Here is a 16,538-nt window from a genome sequence, read left to right on the forward strand (position 1 = left end):
TGGCTTCAGCCTTCTGACTCCCGGCTGAAATGTCCACATATAACACCCCTAAATGAAGAATGGTCAAAAACTGATATGTATATACAGAGGCTTTCACAACCCATACGGCATGGCAGGAAGACTATATACAAAAGTACACTGGAAGTAGAACCCCCCCCCGCCGATTATCCTAATTAGTATTAACTTACTTTTTATAGTGCTCACATTACAACACTCCCTGATCCATCAGCAGACATAACTTAGGGTGCCGTATCTGGATGGAACCTCTACTATTACCTCCAAAATAATTGGAAAAGCCTTCCTTGACAATCTAGATAAACTGCATATTTACAATGATTAACTGTGTTAGAATTTCTGGACATTTCTTGACAGAACTCTGCTAGTTGCATGCTGATGAGTGAGCCAAAATGCAGGTCATATGTGTCTAAATCAATTCTTTAGTTCTTTAACACGGTATTGTCTTTTTAACTTTTATGATAGAGAATCAGGACAATTGCAGACTTTTGTCAGTTAGTTTGGTAGGTATAGTGGCTTGGATTAAGATTTGATCTTAAGTCTTGATTCAGGGTCATGCAAAACAATCCTGTCAGATTAAAACATTATTTGAGCTAACACTGAAGCTTCCAGTATCTAATTTTAGCATGCTTGATAATTGTTTTTGCCATGATCTAATTTCAGGGGCAAAAAGGTGAAAAAGGATTTCAAGGATATGAAGGTGAAGAGGGAAAAGAGGTAAGTTTGATGAGATGTCACAAGCTTTTTCAAGAGTGATGTTTTGTACAGGAATAATTTAAATGCTTAGGTATGATAGAGGTGGAGGTATTAAAGGGCGTGACATGGCATTACTAGTCAGGGAAAATTCCAAGACGGTGCTCAGACAGAACAGGCTGGAGGGCTTATCTACTGAGGCTTTATGGGTAGAACCGATGAAACAGGAAGAGATGACCACATTGGTGGGATTATATTATAGACCACCCAATATTCAGCAGGATTTAGAGGAGCAAATTTGCAGAGACATTGCAGACAGTTGCAAGAAAAATACAGTTGTGACAGTAGGTGAATCTGTTTCTCACAGCTACTGGACTATACCTCTTCCCAACCTGTCACTTGTAAAAATACCATCCTCTTCACTCAATTCCTCTGTCTCCATGGTATCTGCCCTTAGGATGAGTCTTTTCATTCCAGGATTAATGAGATGTCCTCCTTCTTCAAAGAAAGTGGCTTTTCTTCCTCCACCATCAACACTGTCCTCACCCACATCTCTTCCACTTCAGGCATGTCTGCCCTCACCCCATCCACTCACCACCCCTCCAGGGATAGGCTTCATCTTGTCCTCACCTACCATCCCACCAGCCTCGGTGTTTAGCACATAATTCTCCATAACTTCTACCATCTCCAATGGGATCCCACCACAACAACACATCTTTCCCTCCCTCTCACTTTCTGCTTTCCCCATGGATTGCTCCCTACAGACTCCCTTGTCCATTTGGCCCTCCCCACTGGTCTCCCTCTCGGTACTTAACCTTGCAAGTGGAACAAGTGCCACACCTGCCCCTACACCTCCTCCCCTAACAGTCCTTCCAAGTGAGGCGACGCTTCACCTGTGGGTCTGTTGTGGTCATCTGCTGTATTTGGTGCTCCCGGTATGGCCTCCTGTATTTTGTTGAGAACCAGCATAGATTGAGAGACCACTTCACTGAGCACCTATGCTCCGTCGGCCACAAAAAGTGGGATCTTCTGGTGAGTACCCATTCCCATTTTGACACGTCAGTCCATCGTCTCCTCTACTGCCGTGATGAGGCCACACTCAGGTTGGAGGAACAACACCTTATATTCCATCGGGCTTGTCTCCAACCTGATGGCATGAACATCAATTTCTGGGACTTCCAGTAATTGCCCTCCTTCTCCATTCCCCATTCCTGTTTTCCTCTCTCACCTCTCACCTCATCTCCTCACCTGCCCATCACCTCCTTCTGGTGCTCCTCCTCCTTCCCTTTCTTCCATGGCCTTCTGTCCTCTCCTATCAGATTCCCCTTTCTCCAGCCCTTTATCTCTTTCACTGATTGACTTCCCAGCTCTTTACTTCACCTCGCCCCCTCTCCTGGTTTCACCTATCATCTACTACATTAAACTTCTTCCTCCCCTCCCCCCATCTTCTTACACTGATATTTTATCTCTTATTACCCCGCTCCAGATGAAAGGTCTTGGCCCAAAGCATTGACAGTTTACTCCTTTCCAGACATGCTGCCTGGCCTGCTGAGTTCCTCCAGCATTTTGTATTTATTACACAGATTTTCTCTTGCTTGTTAGAAAATTAGCTCTGAAATTTTGAAAGGCAGAGCAGGCTTGAATAGTGAAATGGATTGTTCTTTGCCTATTGCTTGCAATACAAACACAGGTTGATACAAATGTATTTCTATTTATGCCATTGCTTTCATACTTCCTTTGTGTTTTCACTTTGGTAAGTGACAAATGGAAGTATTTCAGACAAAATACAAGGAGGAAATTTTAAAACTTAAGGACAGTGTCTACTATGATGTTTATGTCATGATATGGCCTTTTCAGTGTCACCAATAAACTATGTTCCGGCTCTTTAGGGTGGCAGGGGACATCCAGGTATTATTGGAGCTCGAGGAGAAGATGGATGCCAAGGTCCCAATGGCCACAAGGTATGTGGTTTAATTGCATAAAGTTGCATCTTGGCTCAGTTTAAAACTCCAGTATTAACTTACTATTCATTGTTTTTCAGGGATCAAGAGGGCATAGAGGACAGAAGGTAAATATACTTTCAGGCATAACCAATTTTCCATCCAAACTTTGCAATTACTTTATAGAATGCCTGTTTATCTGTTAGGTATATTTCACTGAAGGACTAATGTTCCCTTGACAGGGTGACACGGCTGCCGATGGTTTGGATGGAATAGATGGAGAGGAGGTATGTGAGCATTCAAGATTCTTTTTGTACTGCTGTTTCCAGCATTTCCCCACAACCGGGTTAGATTCGGCTGTAGGACCTGAAGGACCACATTGCCACTGAAAGGCCTATCATACCTGCATGTCTTCAAATCTGTCAGATATCAGGAAGTTTTAACATAATCACATCAAATTGCACACTTTGCATTTTAAGCACCTTTCATATTAATTTACTTTGTTTCAGGTTAAAGCCTACTCTTCTGCTTTTTCAAGGCACAGGACCCATTGGTTTCATTTATGTACTGGCTTCCCATTAAAACGAATGTTCCAAATGTAAAAGTGATGGAAGGGAGTCTTTGTAGGTTGTTATCTTAATCTAGTATTTGCACATGACTTTTTTGACAAAGGAAGAAAGGCCTGACTTTATAAAATTCTTTTCACAGTCTCAGGATTTAGCAAATACTTCCATAACGCAGACAATCTTGTATTGTAGGAAGTACAAGGGGCAATTCCTCCATAGCAGGAATGAAATAATGACCAGATAAACTTATTTGGGGATGCTGATCAAAGATAAATATTGATCAGAGCAGTTGACTGTTTGTCAGCCTTCTCCTTCAAAGTGGTTCCTTGGGATTTATTTCAACCAAACGATGGCATCTTTGACAGAACAGAGCGTACTGAGTGCAGAATAGGGATGTGAACCTAGATTTTTGTGTTCAAGTCTTTAAATGGGATTTGCGAAAATAATCTTCAACTCTGAGAGCAGAGTGGAAACCTTGAGCCACAGCCAATATTGATGGAAAACCATGGACAGTAATATTGATTGTAGATTTTCCCAATTTGCAGTAGCAATCTGACAAGAAGCTATTTTGTATTTTGCTGGTTCTATTACTAAGAGATACTCTCTCAGGAATGTCCAAATGAAATTATACAAAAAGATCATGTGGTACTGTTCAAAGTGCCTGGAGTTCTCTTAAATGTCTCAGTTACTATCTAATCCTTAATGAATATCCCAAAAATAATTTAACAGGTCAATAACATTTATGAGAATATCTTATAATTGATTATAAAGTTTTCCGCATTGAAACAGTAGCTACACTTTAAAAGTACTTGATAGCTGTAAAGTGCTTTTGTGTACCTTGAAACTGTGAGCAAATGTTATATGAATGCAATAGCATGATTGATTTTCTGTTTCATTTTGATCTCTTATGCATTAAATGTATTTAGTAAATGAATCCAAAATATTATCTTTCAGGGAGAGCCCGGAATTCCTGGAGTCCATGGAGAAAAAGGGGCTGATGGAAATACTGTAAAGACTTTTTTTTGCATCAGATTTTATTGAATTTAGAATATACACACAAGACATTAAATGCAGCCTGTAACTAAACAACATTAAGGCTAACCAACGCTCTGTCCGCCAGAGAAAGCAGGATCTCCCAGTGGCCACACATTTTAATTCCACATCCCATTCCCATTCTGACGTGTCTATCCACGGCCTCCTCTACTGTAAAGATGAAGCCACACTCAGGTTGGAGGAACAACACCTTATATTCCGTCTGGGTAGCCTCCAACCTGATAGCATGAACATTGACTCTCTAACTTCCACTAATGCCCCACCTTCCCCTCGTACCCCATCCGTTATTTATATACACACATTCTTTCTCTCACTCTCCTTTTTCTCCCTCTGTCCCTCTGACTATACCCCTTGCCCATCCTCTGGGCTTCCCCCCTCCCCCTTTTCCTTCTCCCATAAGACCATAAGACAAAGGAGCAGAAGTAGGCCATTCGGCCCATCGAGTCTGCTCTGCCATTTTATCATGAGCTGATCCATTTTATTCTATTTATTCCCACTAGCCCGCCTTCTCACCATAACCTTTGATGCCCTGGCTACTCAGATACCTATCAATCTCTGCCTTAAATATAGCCAATGACTTGGCCTCCACTGCTGCCCGTGGCAACAAATTCCATAGATTCACCACCCTCTTACTAAAAAAATTTTTTCGCATTTCTGTTCTGAAAGGGCGCCCTTCAATCCTGAAGTCATGCCCTCTCGTACTAGACTCCCCCATCATGGGAAACAACTTTGCCACATCCACTCTGTCCATGCCTTTTAACATTCGAAATCTTTCTATGAGGTCTCCCCTCATTCTTCTAAACTCCAAGGAATACAGTCCAAGAGCGGACAAATGTTCCTCATATGTTAACCCTCTCATTCCCAGAATCATTCTCGTGAATCTTCTCTGTACCCTCTCCAACGTCAGCACATCCTTTCTTAAATAAGGAGACCAAAACTGCCCACAGTACTCTAAGTGAGGTCTCACCAGTGCCTTATAGAGCCTCAACATCACATCCCTGCTCCTATACTCTATTCCTCTATAAATGAATGCCAACATTGCATTCGCCTTCTTCACTACTGACTCAACCTGGAGGTTAACTTTAAGGGAATCCTGTACGAGGACTCCCAAGTTCCGTTGCATCTCAGAACTTTGAATTCTTTCCCTATTTAAATAATAGTCTGCCCGTTTATTTTTTCTGCCAACGTGCATAACCATACACTTTCCAACATTGTACTTCATTTGCCACTTCTCTGCCCATTCTTCCAATCTATCCAAGTCTCTCTGCAGACTCTCCGTTTCCTCAGCACTACCGGCCCCTCCACCTATCTTCATATCGTCAGCAAACTTAGCCACAAAGCCATCTATTCCATAATCCAAATCGTTGATGTACAATGTAAAAAGAAGCGGCCCCAACACTGATCCCTGTGGAACACCATTGGTAACCGGCAGCCAACCAGAATAGGATCCCTTTATTCCCACTGTTTCCTGCCAATCAGCCAACGCTCTATCCACGTATGTAACTTTCCTGTAATTCCATGGGCTCTTATCTTGTTAAGCAGCCTCATGTGTGGCACCTTGTCAAAGGCCTTCTGAAAATCCAAATATACAACATCCACTGCATCTCCCTTGTCTAGCCTACTGGTAATTTCCTCAAAAAATTGTAATAGGTTTGTCAGGCAGGATTTTCCTTTAAGGAATCCATGCTGAGTTCTGCCTATCTTGTCATATGCCTCCAGGTACTCTGTAACCTCATCCTTGACAATCGACTCCAACAACTTCCCAACCACTGACGTCAAGCTAACAGGTCTATAATTTCCTTTTTGTCCTTGCCCCCTTCTTAAATAGCGGAGTGACATTTGCAATCTTCCAGTCTTCTGGAACCATGCCAGAATCTATCGAATTTTGAAAGATCATCGCTAATGCCTCCGCAATCTCCACAGCTACTTCCTTCAGAACACGAGGGTGCCTTCCATCTGGTCCAGGAGATTTATCGACCTTTAGCCTATTCAGCTTCCTGAGTACTTTCTCTGTCGTAATTGTGACTGCGCACACTTCTCTTCCCTGCCACCCTTGAGTGTCCGGTATCTTGCTGTTTTCCACAGTGAAGACTGATGCAAAATACTTGTTCAGTTCCTCTGCCACCTCCTCATCTCCCATTACAATTTCTTCAGTATCATTTTCTATTGGTCCTATATCTACTCTCACCTGTCTTTTACTCTTTATGTACTTGAAAAAGCTTTTAGTATCCTCTTTGATATTATTTGCTAGTTTCCTTTCATAGTTAATCTTTTCTCTCTTAATGACCTTCTTGGTTTCCTTTTGTAAGGTTTTAAAGACTTTCCGATCCTCTGTCTTCCCACTAATTTTTGCTTCCTTGTATGCCCTCTCCTTAGCTTTAACTTTGGCTTTGACTTCTCTCGTCAACCATGGTTGCATCCTTTTTCCACTCGAAAATTTCTTCTTTTTTGGAATATACCTGTCTTGCACATTCCTCATTTCTCACATAAACTCCAGCCACTGCTGCTCTGCCGTCTTTCCTGCCAGTGTCTCTTTCCAGTCAACTTTGGCCAGTTCCTCTCTCATACCACTGTAGTTTCCTTTACTCCACTGAAACACCGACACATCAGATTTCGGCTTCTCTTTTTCTAATTTCACAGTGAACTCAATCATGTTATGATCACTGCCTCCTAAAGGTTCCTTCACCTCAATCTCTCCAATCACCTCCGGTTCATTACACAATACCCAATCCAGTACAGCCGATCCCCTAGTGGGCTCAACGACAAGCTGTTCTAAAAAGCCATCTCGCAGACATTCTACAAATTCTCTCTCTTGAGATCCAGTGCCGACCTGATTTTTCCAATCTACTCGCACGTTAAAATCCCCCACAATTATCATAACACTGCCCTTCTGACAAGCCTTTTCTATTTCCAGTTGTAATTTGTAGTCCACATCACTGCAGCTGTTTGGAGGCCTATAAATAACTGCCATCAGGGTCCTTTTACCCCTGCTATTCCTTAGCTCAACCCATAAAGATTCTGTACCTTCCGATCTTATATCACCTCTTTCTAATGATTTAATATCATTTCTGATCAATAAAGCCACGCCTCCCCCTCTGCCTACCTTCCTATCCTTCCGATACACCGTGTATCCTTGGACGTTCAGCTCCCAGAGACATGCATCCTTTAGCCAGGTCTCAGTGATGGCCACAATATCATACCTGCCAATCTGTAGCTGTACAACAAGATCATCCACCTTATTTCTTATGCTGCGTGCATTTAAGTACAACACCTTAAGGCCAGTATTTGATACTTTTTGCTTTGATTTCACTGCAACTTTATTGCACTGCAACTCATCCCAATGGCTACACATTTGCCCCATCACCTGCCTGTCTTTCCTGACATCTTTACTGCTCACTATCTTAGATTTATTTCTGTTTTCCCCTTCCTCCGCTCTATCATTCCGGTTCCCATCCCCCTGCCAAATTAGTTTAAACCCTCCCTAACAGCTCTATTAAACTTTCCCGCCAGGATATTGGTCCCCTTCGGGTTCAGGTGTAACCTGTCCTTTTTGAACAGGTCATACTTCCCCCAGAAGAGATCCCAATTATCCAAGAATCTGAAGCCCTGCCCCCTACACCAGTTTCTCAGCCACGCATTCATCTGCCTGATCCGACTACTCTTGCCCTCGCTAGCACGTGGCACAGGTAGCAATCCCGAGATTACTACCCTGGAGGTCCTGCTTCTCAGCTTCCTTCCTAACTCCTGGGAATCTCTCTTCAGGACCTCCTCCTTTGTCCTATCTATGTCATTGGTACCAACATGTACCAAGACAACTGGCTGCTCACCCTCCCCCTTTAGAATATTCAGGACCCGATCCAAGACATCCCGTACCCTGGCACCTGGGAGGCAACACACGATGCGGGTATCTCTATCAGGCTCACAGAATCTCCTGTCTGTTCCCCTGACTATGGAATCCCCCACGACTACCACATTTCTCTTCACCCTCCTTCTCTCCTGCACAACAGCGCCAGGCTCAGTGCCAGAGACCCGGTCACTGTGGGCGTCCCCTGTCAGGTCATCACCCTCAACAGCATCCAGAACAAGATATTTGTTGCTGAGGGGGACAGCCACAGGGGTGCTCTCCACTATCCGGGCATTTCCCTTCCCTCTCTTGACAGTGACCCAGTGTTCTGACTCCTGTAGCCTAGGGATGACTATTGACTCCTGTAGCCTAGGGATGACTACCTCCCTGTAGCTCCTGTCTATCACCTCTTCACTTTCTCTAATAAGCACTAGGTCATCAAGCTGCAGCTGCAGATCCCTAACACGGTCTCTGAGGAGCTGCAACTCGGTGCACCTGGCGCAGATGTGGCCATCAGGGAGGCTGGAGGTCTCCCAGGATTCCCACATCTGACACCCTGAACAAAGCACTAACCCTGCAGGCATGCTATCTAATTCTACACGAATGAAACAGGAAAAATAAGTCTACTCACCCACTTACCTCGCCAAACAGACAAACTTTTTAAACCGTTAGCTGTGAGAACCCTGCTGAGAGCCCTCCCTGGGCCTCCTGTCCCATGATCCTCTCATATCCCTTTTGCCAATCACCTGTCCAGCTCTTGGCTCCATCCCTCCCCCTCCTGACTTCTCCTATCATTTTGGATCTCCCCCTCCCCCTCCCACTTTCAAATCCCTTACTAGCTCTTCTTTCAGTTAGTCCTGATGAAGGGTCTCGGCCCGAAATGTCGACTGTACCTCTTCCTAGAGATGCTGCCTGGCCTGCTGCATTCACCAGCAACTTTGATGTGTGTTGCTAACATTAAGGGACAAATTTGATTATTATTTCATCCTCCATCATTATAAACAGGCTACTAATAATCAAAATCCATTTGCCTTCCAGTTATTTGTTCTTTTATTGTTAAGTTAAGTTCATTTTAGGATTAAGCATGTGGTGTCCAGAGTTGGCTTTCACATTGATTTTAAAAGCTTGACTATGATTTCCCTACTTTTTATACTTCGTAGTGCATTTATAAAGCTAACAATTCCACTCCTTCTAACAGTCTTGTTTCTGTGTTCCTCCTCATGAGCATCCCAATTTCTGAGTGTTGATCAGCCAAGTTATGTATATCTGTTCAATTACTAAAAATAGTACTCAAAGACCCATAGAGAGATCTGCATCCAGTAGCTTTCAGAAAATTTAATCTGATACTTCTCAGTGTTCTCATTTTAATCTGTCACATGTACTCTTCAGGGAAGCAAAGGCATTCAAGGACGCAACGGTGACCGTGGAGAACCAGGTCTACAAGGGGACCCAGTAAGTAGATAAATCATCATTATACATTATGTATATTTGCTAAATCATTTTAAACTGATAGCACCATACTTTCATATGCACAACCATTCTAATGTAGCTTTTTTGATCATTCCTTTGATCAGCACTTGGTTATACATAGTGAATTTTGTAACAAGCTGGATGCTGAATATTCATTTTGACTTGCCCAATTGGCTACCACTTCAGATTAGAGAATTCAAGTTTCCTGGTCGCATTTAGTTGCTAATTTCCCATTTCTGTGATGGATTGAGTTTCATCTTTCTCTTAGTATTTTTTTCTTGTAAACAGAAGTGCATACTTCCCAATGTGAAGCCTTATTCCCTCACGAGCTCACTTGCTGCCTGAAGACCGCACTGGGATCATAAGATCAGCCTTGACTACTAGACGGAAGTTAATCAAAGTGACCCAAGTTCATTCCTGTGCTTGGGTACTCTCTGTATGAAGTTCGTATATTCTTCCTGTGACCACATGATTTCATCCCACAGCCTAAAGAGATGTTATTGGGTTGATTGGGTTCTGTTGGCCCTTGTGTAGGTAATTTAGGGGGGGGGAATCAATAAGAGTTCACGGGCATGTGAGAGAATATTGGTTACAGCAAAGGAAGGCGGGGGGAGAATCAGTCTGATGGGAATGCTCCAAGTGCTAGCGTAAGGCTAACAAACAAAACACCCTACTAACTTGTAAGAAAACATGAACATAGGCAAAGTACAATTAGAGTTTAGGAGGTCAATAGTGGTCCAATTTCAAGTGATTCATCCCAAAGATAATGGTACCACCAGCATGATTAGCATTCATTTGTCATCCAATTCCTCTTGTCAGAGCAATCATGAAATGCTTTCTGGAACTGTGTCATGAAGCTGGTCCAATACCCACAGGAATTCCACAAATTTGACACGGTGTGATAATGGAGTGTTGAAATACTACACAGTATAACTGGAAAATGATACTAGTTCCTCTTTTCTGCTGGCTTTCTCCTTCCAGGAGGAGGAGTTTACAGTTTGGCTGGTGCAACATTGTGTATGCATTGCAGCCACTGTCAACTAGTAGTAGAACGAGTGAACATTTCAGCCAATTCTGTTCGCATAGACTACTCTACCTCAGATGCTCCAGGCCCTCTTGAAATGAGCAAGGTTATTTGAGAATACTCCATCACCGACTTCACTTTTCCCTTGGGACTGATAGAAGGGTCTCTCATCATAAGGTGCTCAGCCCTGATCTGCTGTTGTAGCATTTATGGTCCTGCTATACTTCAAACTTGCTAATAAAATGCTGTGGACTCTAAAAGGTGAAACTAGCTGAATACAAGTGAAACTAAATATGATAAATCATCTGATAGAAGTCTTTTTAAGCCCCAGATCAATGGTTGTGCAGTGAAACTTTAATGGTCTTAGTCGTATGAAAGAATTACTTTAACCTAAACCTATTGTCATAAGAATAAGGGAAATTCAACAACTTTTATTTTTCACCATGGCTGACTTAGCTTTCTATTGACTTCCATTGTAATTATGAAAGACAAAGATCTTCACTTAGATCTATTATGTGTATTTTTAAAATCTTTTTGAATATGTTTTGGGGTAGCAGTTAAAAAAAATCAAGAAGTTCACAGAATTAAGATGTTGTTTGCGGATGAATGAATTCTGCCTTGAGTTCTAAGACGTGAATAAAGTATCCTGGTTTGGGATCAGTGTTTTCTTCAGTACTTTTTACACTAATTTATTGGCTCTTTAAGCTCAAACCTACTAAATTGAGAAGATACTTGAATATAAATTAATCAGCAAAGTGGATGCATTTCTGGGTTGTGTTAAAGTGATCACTTTAATAATAAACTACAAAATTACAAGCCACGCGAGGCCACAAAACAAGAGAGAACAGACAGTAAACACGACAAGGCAACAAGGTAACTGAAGGCTAGAAGCAACTGGTTGAGGCTGGCTGGTTTGTTGAGTGAGCAAGGACTGTGAATGAGAGCTGGGTTTAAATAGGCTGCAGGTGATGAGTTAGAAAGAAGAGGCAGATTACTCCTATTAGCTGGATGGAGACTTAGAGGAGCCTGTATACGCAGCAGGCCTGAAAGAAACCACCCCCTACAGCCGGCACCTGACAGCCCAGGATGATCCGGATGAGTCCGGTGGAAATCTTCAATGAGGGATGTATGGATGGATCCAAGATGTAGCTAACGGCACCCAAGTTCTGTCCTCCAGGCCGTACCCTTCCTAGCTGACCAGGTAAAGCATGCCCTGTCCATGATGACATGAATCCATCAACTGGTGAACTGTGTACACTGGACCACCTTCCTCCATCCTAGGTTCCGAGGTGCAGGCTCAGGGAGGTTGAGTGGCCCATGGACAACAGGCATGAGGCAGGAGGATGCTGGCTTCCTTTTTACTGAAGATGATAGCCAAGCTGTAGTGTTCCTGAGGGAGATTGGTGAGGTCAAGAGGTTACTTCATCTCCACGAATTTACAGTATGAGGTCAATTGAGATCACAGGTATGTTGTCTGGCATCTCATCAGTGAACTGAATGACTAGACAAAGTGAGGGGTAACCCAAGATGAGAGGAGCACTGGGTGAGTCAATTCGGAGGAACAGCATGGACTTGCGGTGCTCTCCAATGCTCATTTGTACACTCGTGAGCATGCTCTGGCCATCTCAGACCCCAAGGGACATCTGTCCATGACTGATGTGGAAGGGATGAGAAATAGGCTCAGTTTGGAGTCCAAGCTGTACACACTGGGTCTGGACCAGAAGTTTGCCTGCTGCGCCAGAATCTTCCAAAGCCCTGAGTGCGTGGAGCCATCAGGGTGTGTAGAAGGACAGAGATACTGAGTGCTGGAATGAGGAGATGGGGTAGCTTGCCAGATAGAAAGCCCCTCATCTACATGTGGTGGTGTCATATCACAGACACAGTGAGTATTCGGTACGTGGGAGCTCGGCTGATCCTCAGTATGTGCACAAGTTCCACTGATGCTCACACTCTTGGATGGGGGGGAATGGTTGGTTAAGAGAGCTCTCCCTAACTGCATGGGTCCTGGAGGCATTGCTGAAGAGGGTCCTGCATCCTGAAATGGTTCTGGGAATGGAAAAGCAGTTCTGGCTGATGAGCTGGTGGGTCGTTCCATGAGACGCTTGTCAATTCAAAGGGCCAGAGCGATGAGGCTTGAGGTCAGTGGTAGACCGTTTGTCTTTCAAGTGCTTCGAGAGGCCATGATGGTAATGAGCCAGCAGCACTTCTGCATTCCAGCCGTACTCTGCCATGAGGGTCCTAAATTCCACGGTGTAATGCAGCACAGTGTGTGAGCCTTGACACAGGTGAAGTATCCGAGCCACTGTCTCCTTTTCACTTCCGAGATTCATTCATTCAACCATACATGAATACTCATGAATACAGCTACATGAGACCACGTTACTCCTGGGTCACGGTGCAAAACACAGTACCAACAGTCACACACAGCACAAAGCACGCACAAGATAGCAAGCACAAATGGTATCACAGTCACCCAATCAAAGAGTCCTGAAGCTCGCGCCATCAATCCCAGATGTCGGAAAACCGTGCATCTCAGTGGTGAATTCCTCATATATATTGCAAATGGTGGTTTTATTGTCCGAGTTACAGTCAGTCCAAGTCAGAGCTTGAGCAGTCAAGAGAGAGATAATGGAGGCAATCTTGGCTTGGTCTGTAGAATACAGAGATGGCTGGAGCCCAGAGTGTAAGACTGGATCAGGAAGTGGGTTTGGGATCTGTCAAAGCATTCAGGCAACAGAATCCAGGGCTCTTAGGGAGGGGCTTGACTAGTCTGGGTTTGTTGTATCGAGACAGAGAGTTGGTTGAGAGTGGCAAGCAGATGGTCAGTGGTTTTCTGTTGCTTCTGGATTGTGTACTCATGTTGGTGGACAACTTCCTTCAGGTGAGCATATTCCGCTGAGACAATAGACATTTCACTCATCCTGTCATAAAATGTAAGGGAAGCTTGACCCAAAAGCACAGTAACAGAAATGATATAATGGTGAGCACTAACTTTAATAATGAACTGTAAAATAACAAACCACCAGGGGCCACAAAACAAGAGGGAACAGATACTAAACACAACGAGGTAACTAACGGCTAGGAACGCCTGTCCCTACACCTCCTCTCTTGCCACCATTCAGGGACCCAAACAGTCCTTCCAGGTGAGGCAACACTTCACTTGTGACATACATCAAAGTTGCTGGTGAACGCAGCAGGCCAGGCAGCATCTATAGGAAGAGGCGCAGTCGACGTTTCAGGCCGAGACCCTTCGTCAGGACTAACTGAAGGAAGAGTGAGTAAGGGATTTGAAAGCTGGAGGGGGAGGGGGAGATGCAAAATGATAGGAGAAGACAGGAGGGGGAGGGATGGAGCCGAGAGCTGGACAGGTGATAGGCAGAAGGGGATACGAGAGGATCATGGGACAGGAGGTCCGGGAAGAAAGACGGGGGGGGGGGAGGGTGACCCAGAGGATGGGCAAGAGGTATATTCAGAGGGACAGAGGGAGAAAAAGGAGAGTGAGAGAAAGAATGTGTGCATTAAAAAGAGTAACAGATGGGGTACGAGGGGGAGGTGGGGCCTAGCGGAAGTTAGAGAAGTCAATGTTCATGCCATCAGGTTGGAGGCTACCCAGACGGAATATAAGGTGTTGTTCCTCCAACCTGAGTGTGGCTTCATCTTTACAGTAGAGGAGGCCGTGGATAGACATGTCAGAATGGGATGTGGAATGGGATGTGGAATTAAAATGTGTGACCACTGGGAGATCCTGCTTTCTCTGGCGGACAGAGCGTAGATGTTCAGCAAAGCGGTCTCCCAGTCTGCGTCGGGTCTCACCAATATATAAAAGGCCACATCGGGAGCACCGGACGCAGTATATCACCCCAGTCGACTCACAGGTGAAATGATGCCTCACCTGGAAGGACTGTTTGGGGCCCTGAATGGTGGTAAGGGAGGAAGTGTAAGGGCATGTGTAGCACTTGTTCCGCTTACACGGACAAGTGCCAGCAGGGAGATCAGTGGGGAGGGATGGGGGGGACGAATGGACAAGGGAGTTGTGTAGGGAGCGATCCCTGCGGAATGCAGAGAGAGGCGGGGAGGGAAAGATATGCTTAGTGGTGGGATCCCGTTGGAGGTGGCGGAAGTTACGGAGAATAATATGTTGGACCCGGAGGCTGGTGGGGTGGTAGGTGAGGACCAGGGGAACCCTATTCCTAGTCTCAAAGCTCTACGCTTCTTTTTGGATTCCAGACCTAATCAGTTCCCCTCTACCACCACTCTGCTCCGTCTAGCAGAATTAGTCCTTACTCTTAATAATTTCTCCTTTTGCTCCTCCCATTTCCTCCAAACTAAAGGTGTAGCTATGGGCACCCGTATGGGTCCTAGCTATGCCTGCCTTTTTGTTGGGTTTGTGGAACAATCTATGTTCCGTGCCTATTCTGGTATCTGTCCCCCACTTTTCCTTCGCTACATCGACGACTGCATTGGTGCTGCTTCCTGCACGCATGCAGAACTCGTTGACTTTATTAACTTTGCCTCCAACTTTCACCCTGCCCTCAAGTTTACCTGGTCCATTTCTGACACCTCCCTCCCCTTTCTAGATCTTTCTGTCTCTGTCTCTGGAGACAGCTTATCCACTGATGTCTACTATAAGCCTACTGACTCTCACAACTATCTGGACTATTCCTCTTCTCACCCTGTCTCTTGCAAAAACGCCATCCCCTTCTCGCAATTCCTCCGTCTCCGCCGCATCTGCTCTCAGGATGAGGCTTTTCATTCTAGGACGAGGGAGATGTCTTCATTTTTTAAAGAAAGGGGCTTCCCTTCCTCCACTATCAACTCTGCTCTTAAACGCATCTCCCCCATTTCACATACATCTGCTCTCACTCCATCCTCCCACCACCCCACTAGGAATAGGGTTCCCCTGGTCCTCACCTACCACCCCACCAGCCTCCGGGTCCAACATATTATTCTCTGTAACTTCCGCCACCTCCAACGGGATCCCACCACTAAGCATATCGTTCCCTCCCCGCCTCTCTCTGCATTCCGCAGGGATCGCTCCCTACACAACTCCCTTGTCCATTCGTCCCCCCCATCCCTCCCCACTGATCTCCCTGCTGGCACTTATCCGTGTAAGCGGAACAAGTGCTACACATGCCCTTACACTTCCTCCCTTACCACCATTCAGGGCCCCAAACAGTCCTTCCAGGTGAGGCATCACTTCACCTGTGAGTCGACTGGGGTGATATACTGCGTCCGGTGCTCCCGATGTGGCCTTTTATATATTGGTGACACCCGACGCAGACTGGGAGACCGCTTTGCTGAACATCTATGCTCTGTCCGCCAGAGAAAGCAGGATCTCCCAGTGGCCACACATTTTAATTCCACATCCCATTCCCATTCTGACATGTCTATCCACGGCCTCCTCTACTGTAAAGATGAAGCCACACTCAGGTTGGAGGAACAACACCTTATATTCCGTCTGGGTAGCCTCCAACCTGATGGCATGAACATTGACTTCTCTAACTTCCGCTAGGCCCCACCTCCCCCTCGTACCCCATCTGTTACTCTTTTTAATGCACACATTCTTTCTCTCACTCTCCTTTTTCTCCCTCTGTCCCTCTGAATATACCTCTTGCCCATCCTCTGGGTCACCCCCCCCCCCCGTCTTTCTTCCCGGACCTCCTGTCCCATGATCCTCTCGTATCCCCTTCTGCCTATCACCTCTGCCTATCACCTGTCCAGCTCTCGGCTCCATCCCTCCCCTTCCTGTCTTCTCCTATCATTTTGCATCTCCCCCTCCCCCTCCAGCTTTCAAATCCCTTACTCACTCTTCCTTCAGTTAGTCCTGACGAAGGGTCTCGGCCTGAAACGTCGACTGCGCCTCTTCCTATAGATGCTGCCTGGCCTGCTGCGTTCACCAGCAACTTTGATGTATGTTGCTTGAATTTCCAGCA

At 45.1% G+C, this 16,538-nt stretch overlaps 1 protein-coding gene across 1 annotated transcript in view; it reads left to right on the forward strand.

Moving 5' to 3' along the window:
* The window catches only part of LOC134358003 (collagen alpha-6(VI) chain-like), a 154,352-nt gene that overhangs the window by 68,604 nt on the left and 69,210 nt on the right, over positions 1-16,538 (forward strand). Inside the window, 6 exon segments of the mRNA XM_063069863.1 lie at positions 679-732; positions 2,598-2,669; positions 2,750-2,776; positions 2,891-2,935; positions 4,169-4,222; positions 9,501-9,563. Of these exon segments, the coding sequence (XP_062925933.1) occupies positions 679-732; positions 2,598-2,669; positions 2,750-2,776; positions 2,891-2,935; positions 4,169-4,222; positions 9,501-9,563 (315 nt within the window).

The sequence above is a fragment of the Mobula hypostoma genome, chromosome 17, assembly GCF_963921235.1.
Source record: "Mobula hypostoma chromosome 17, sMobHyp1.1, whole genome shotgun sequence".
NCBI classification, from domain to species: domain Eukaryota; kingdom Metazoa; phylum Chordata; class Chondrichthyes; order Myliobatiformes; family Myliobatidae; genus Mobula; species Mobula hypostoma.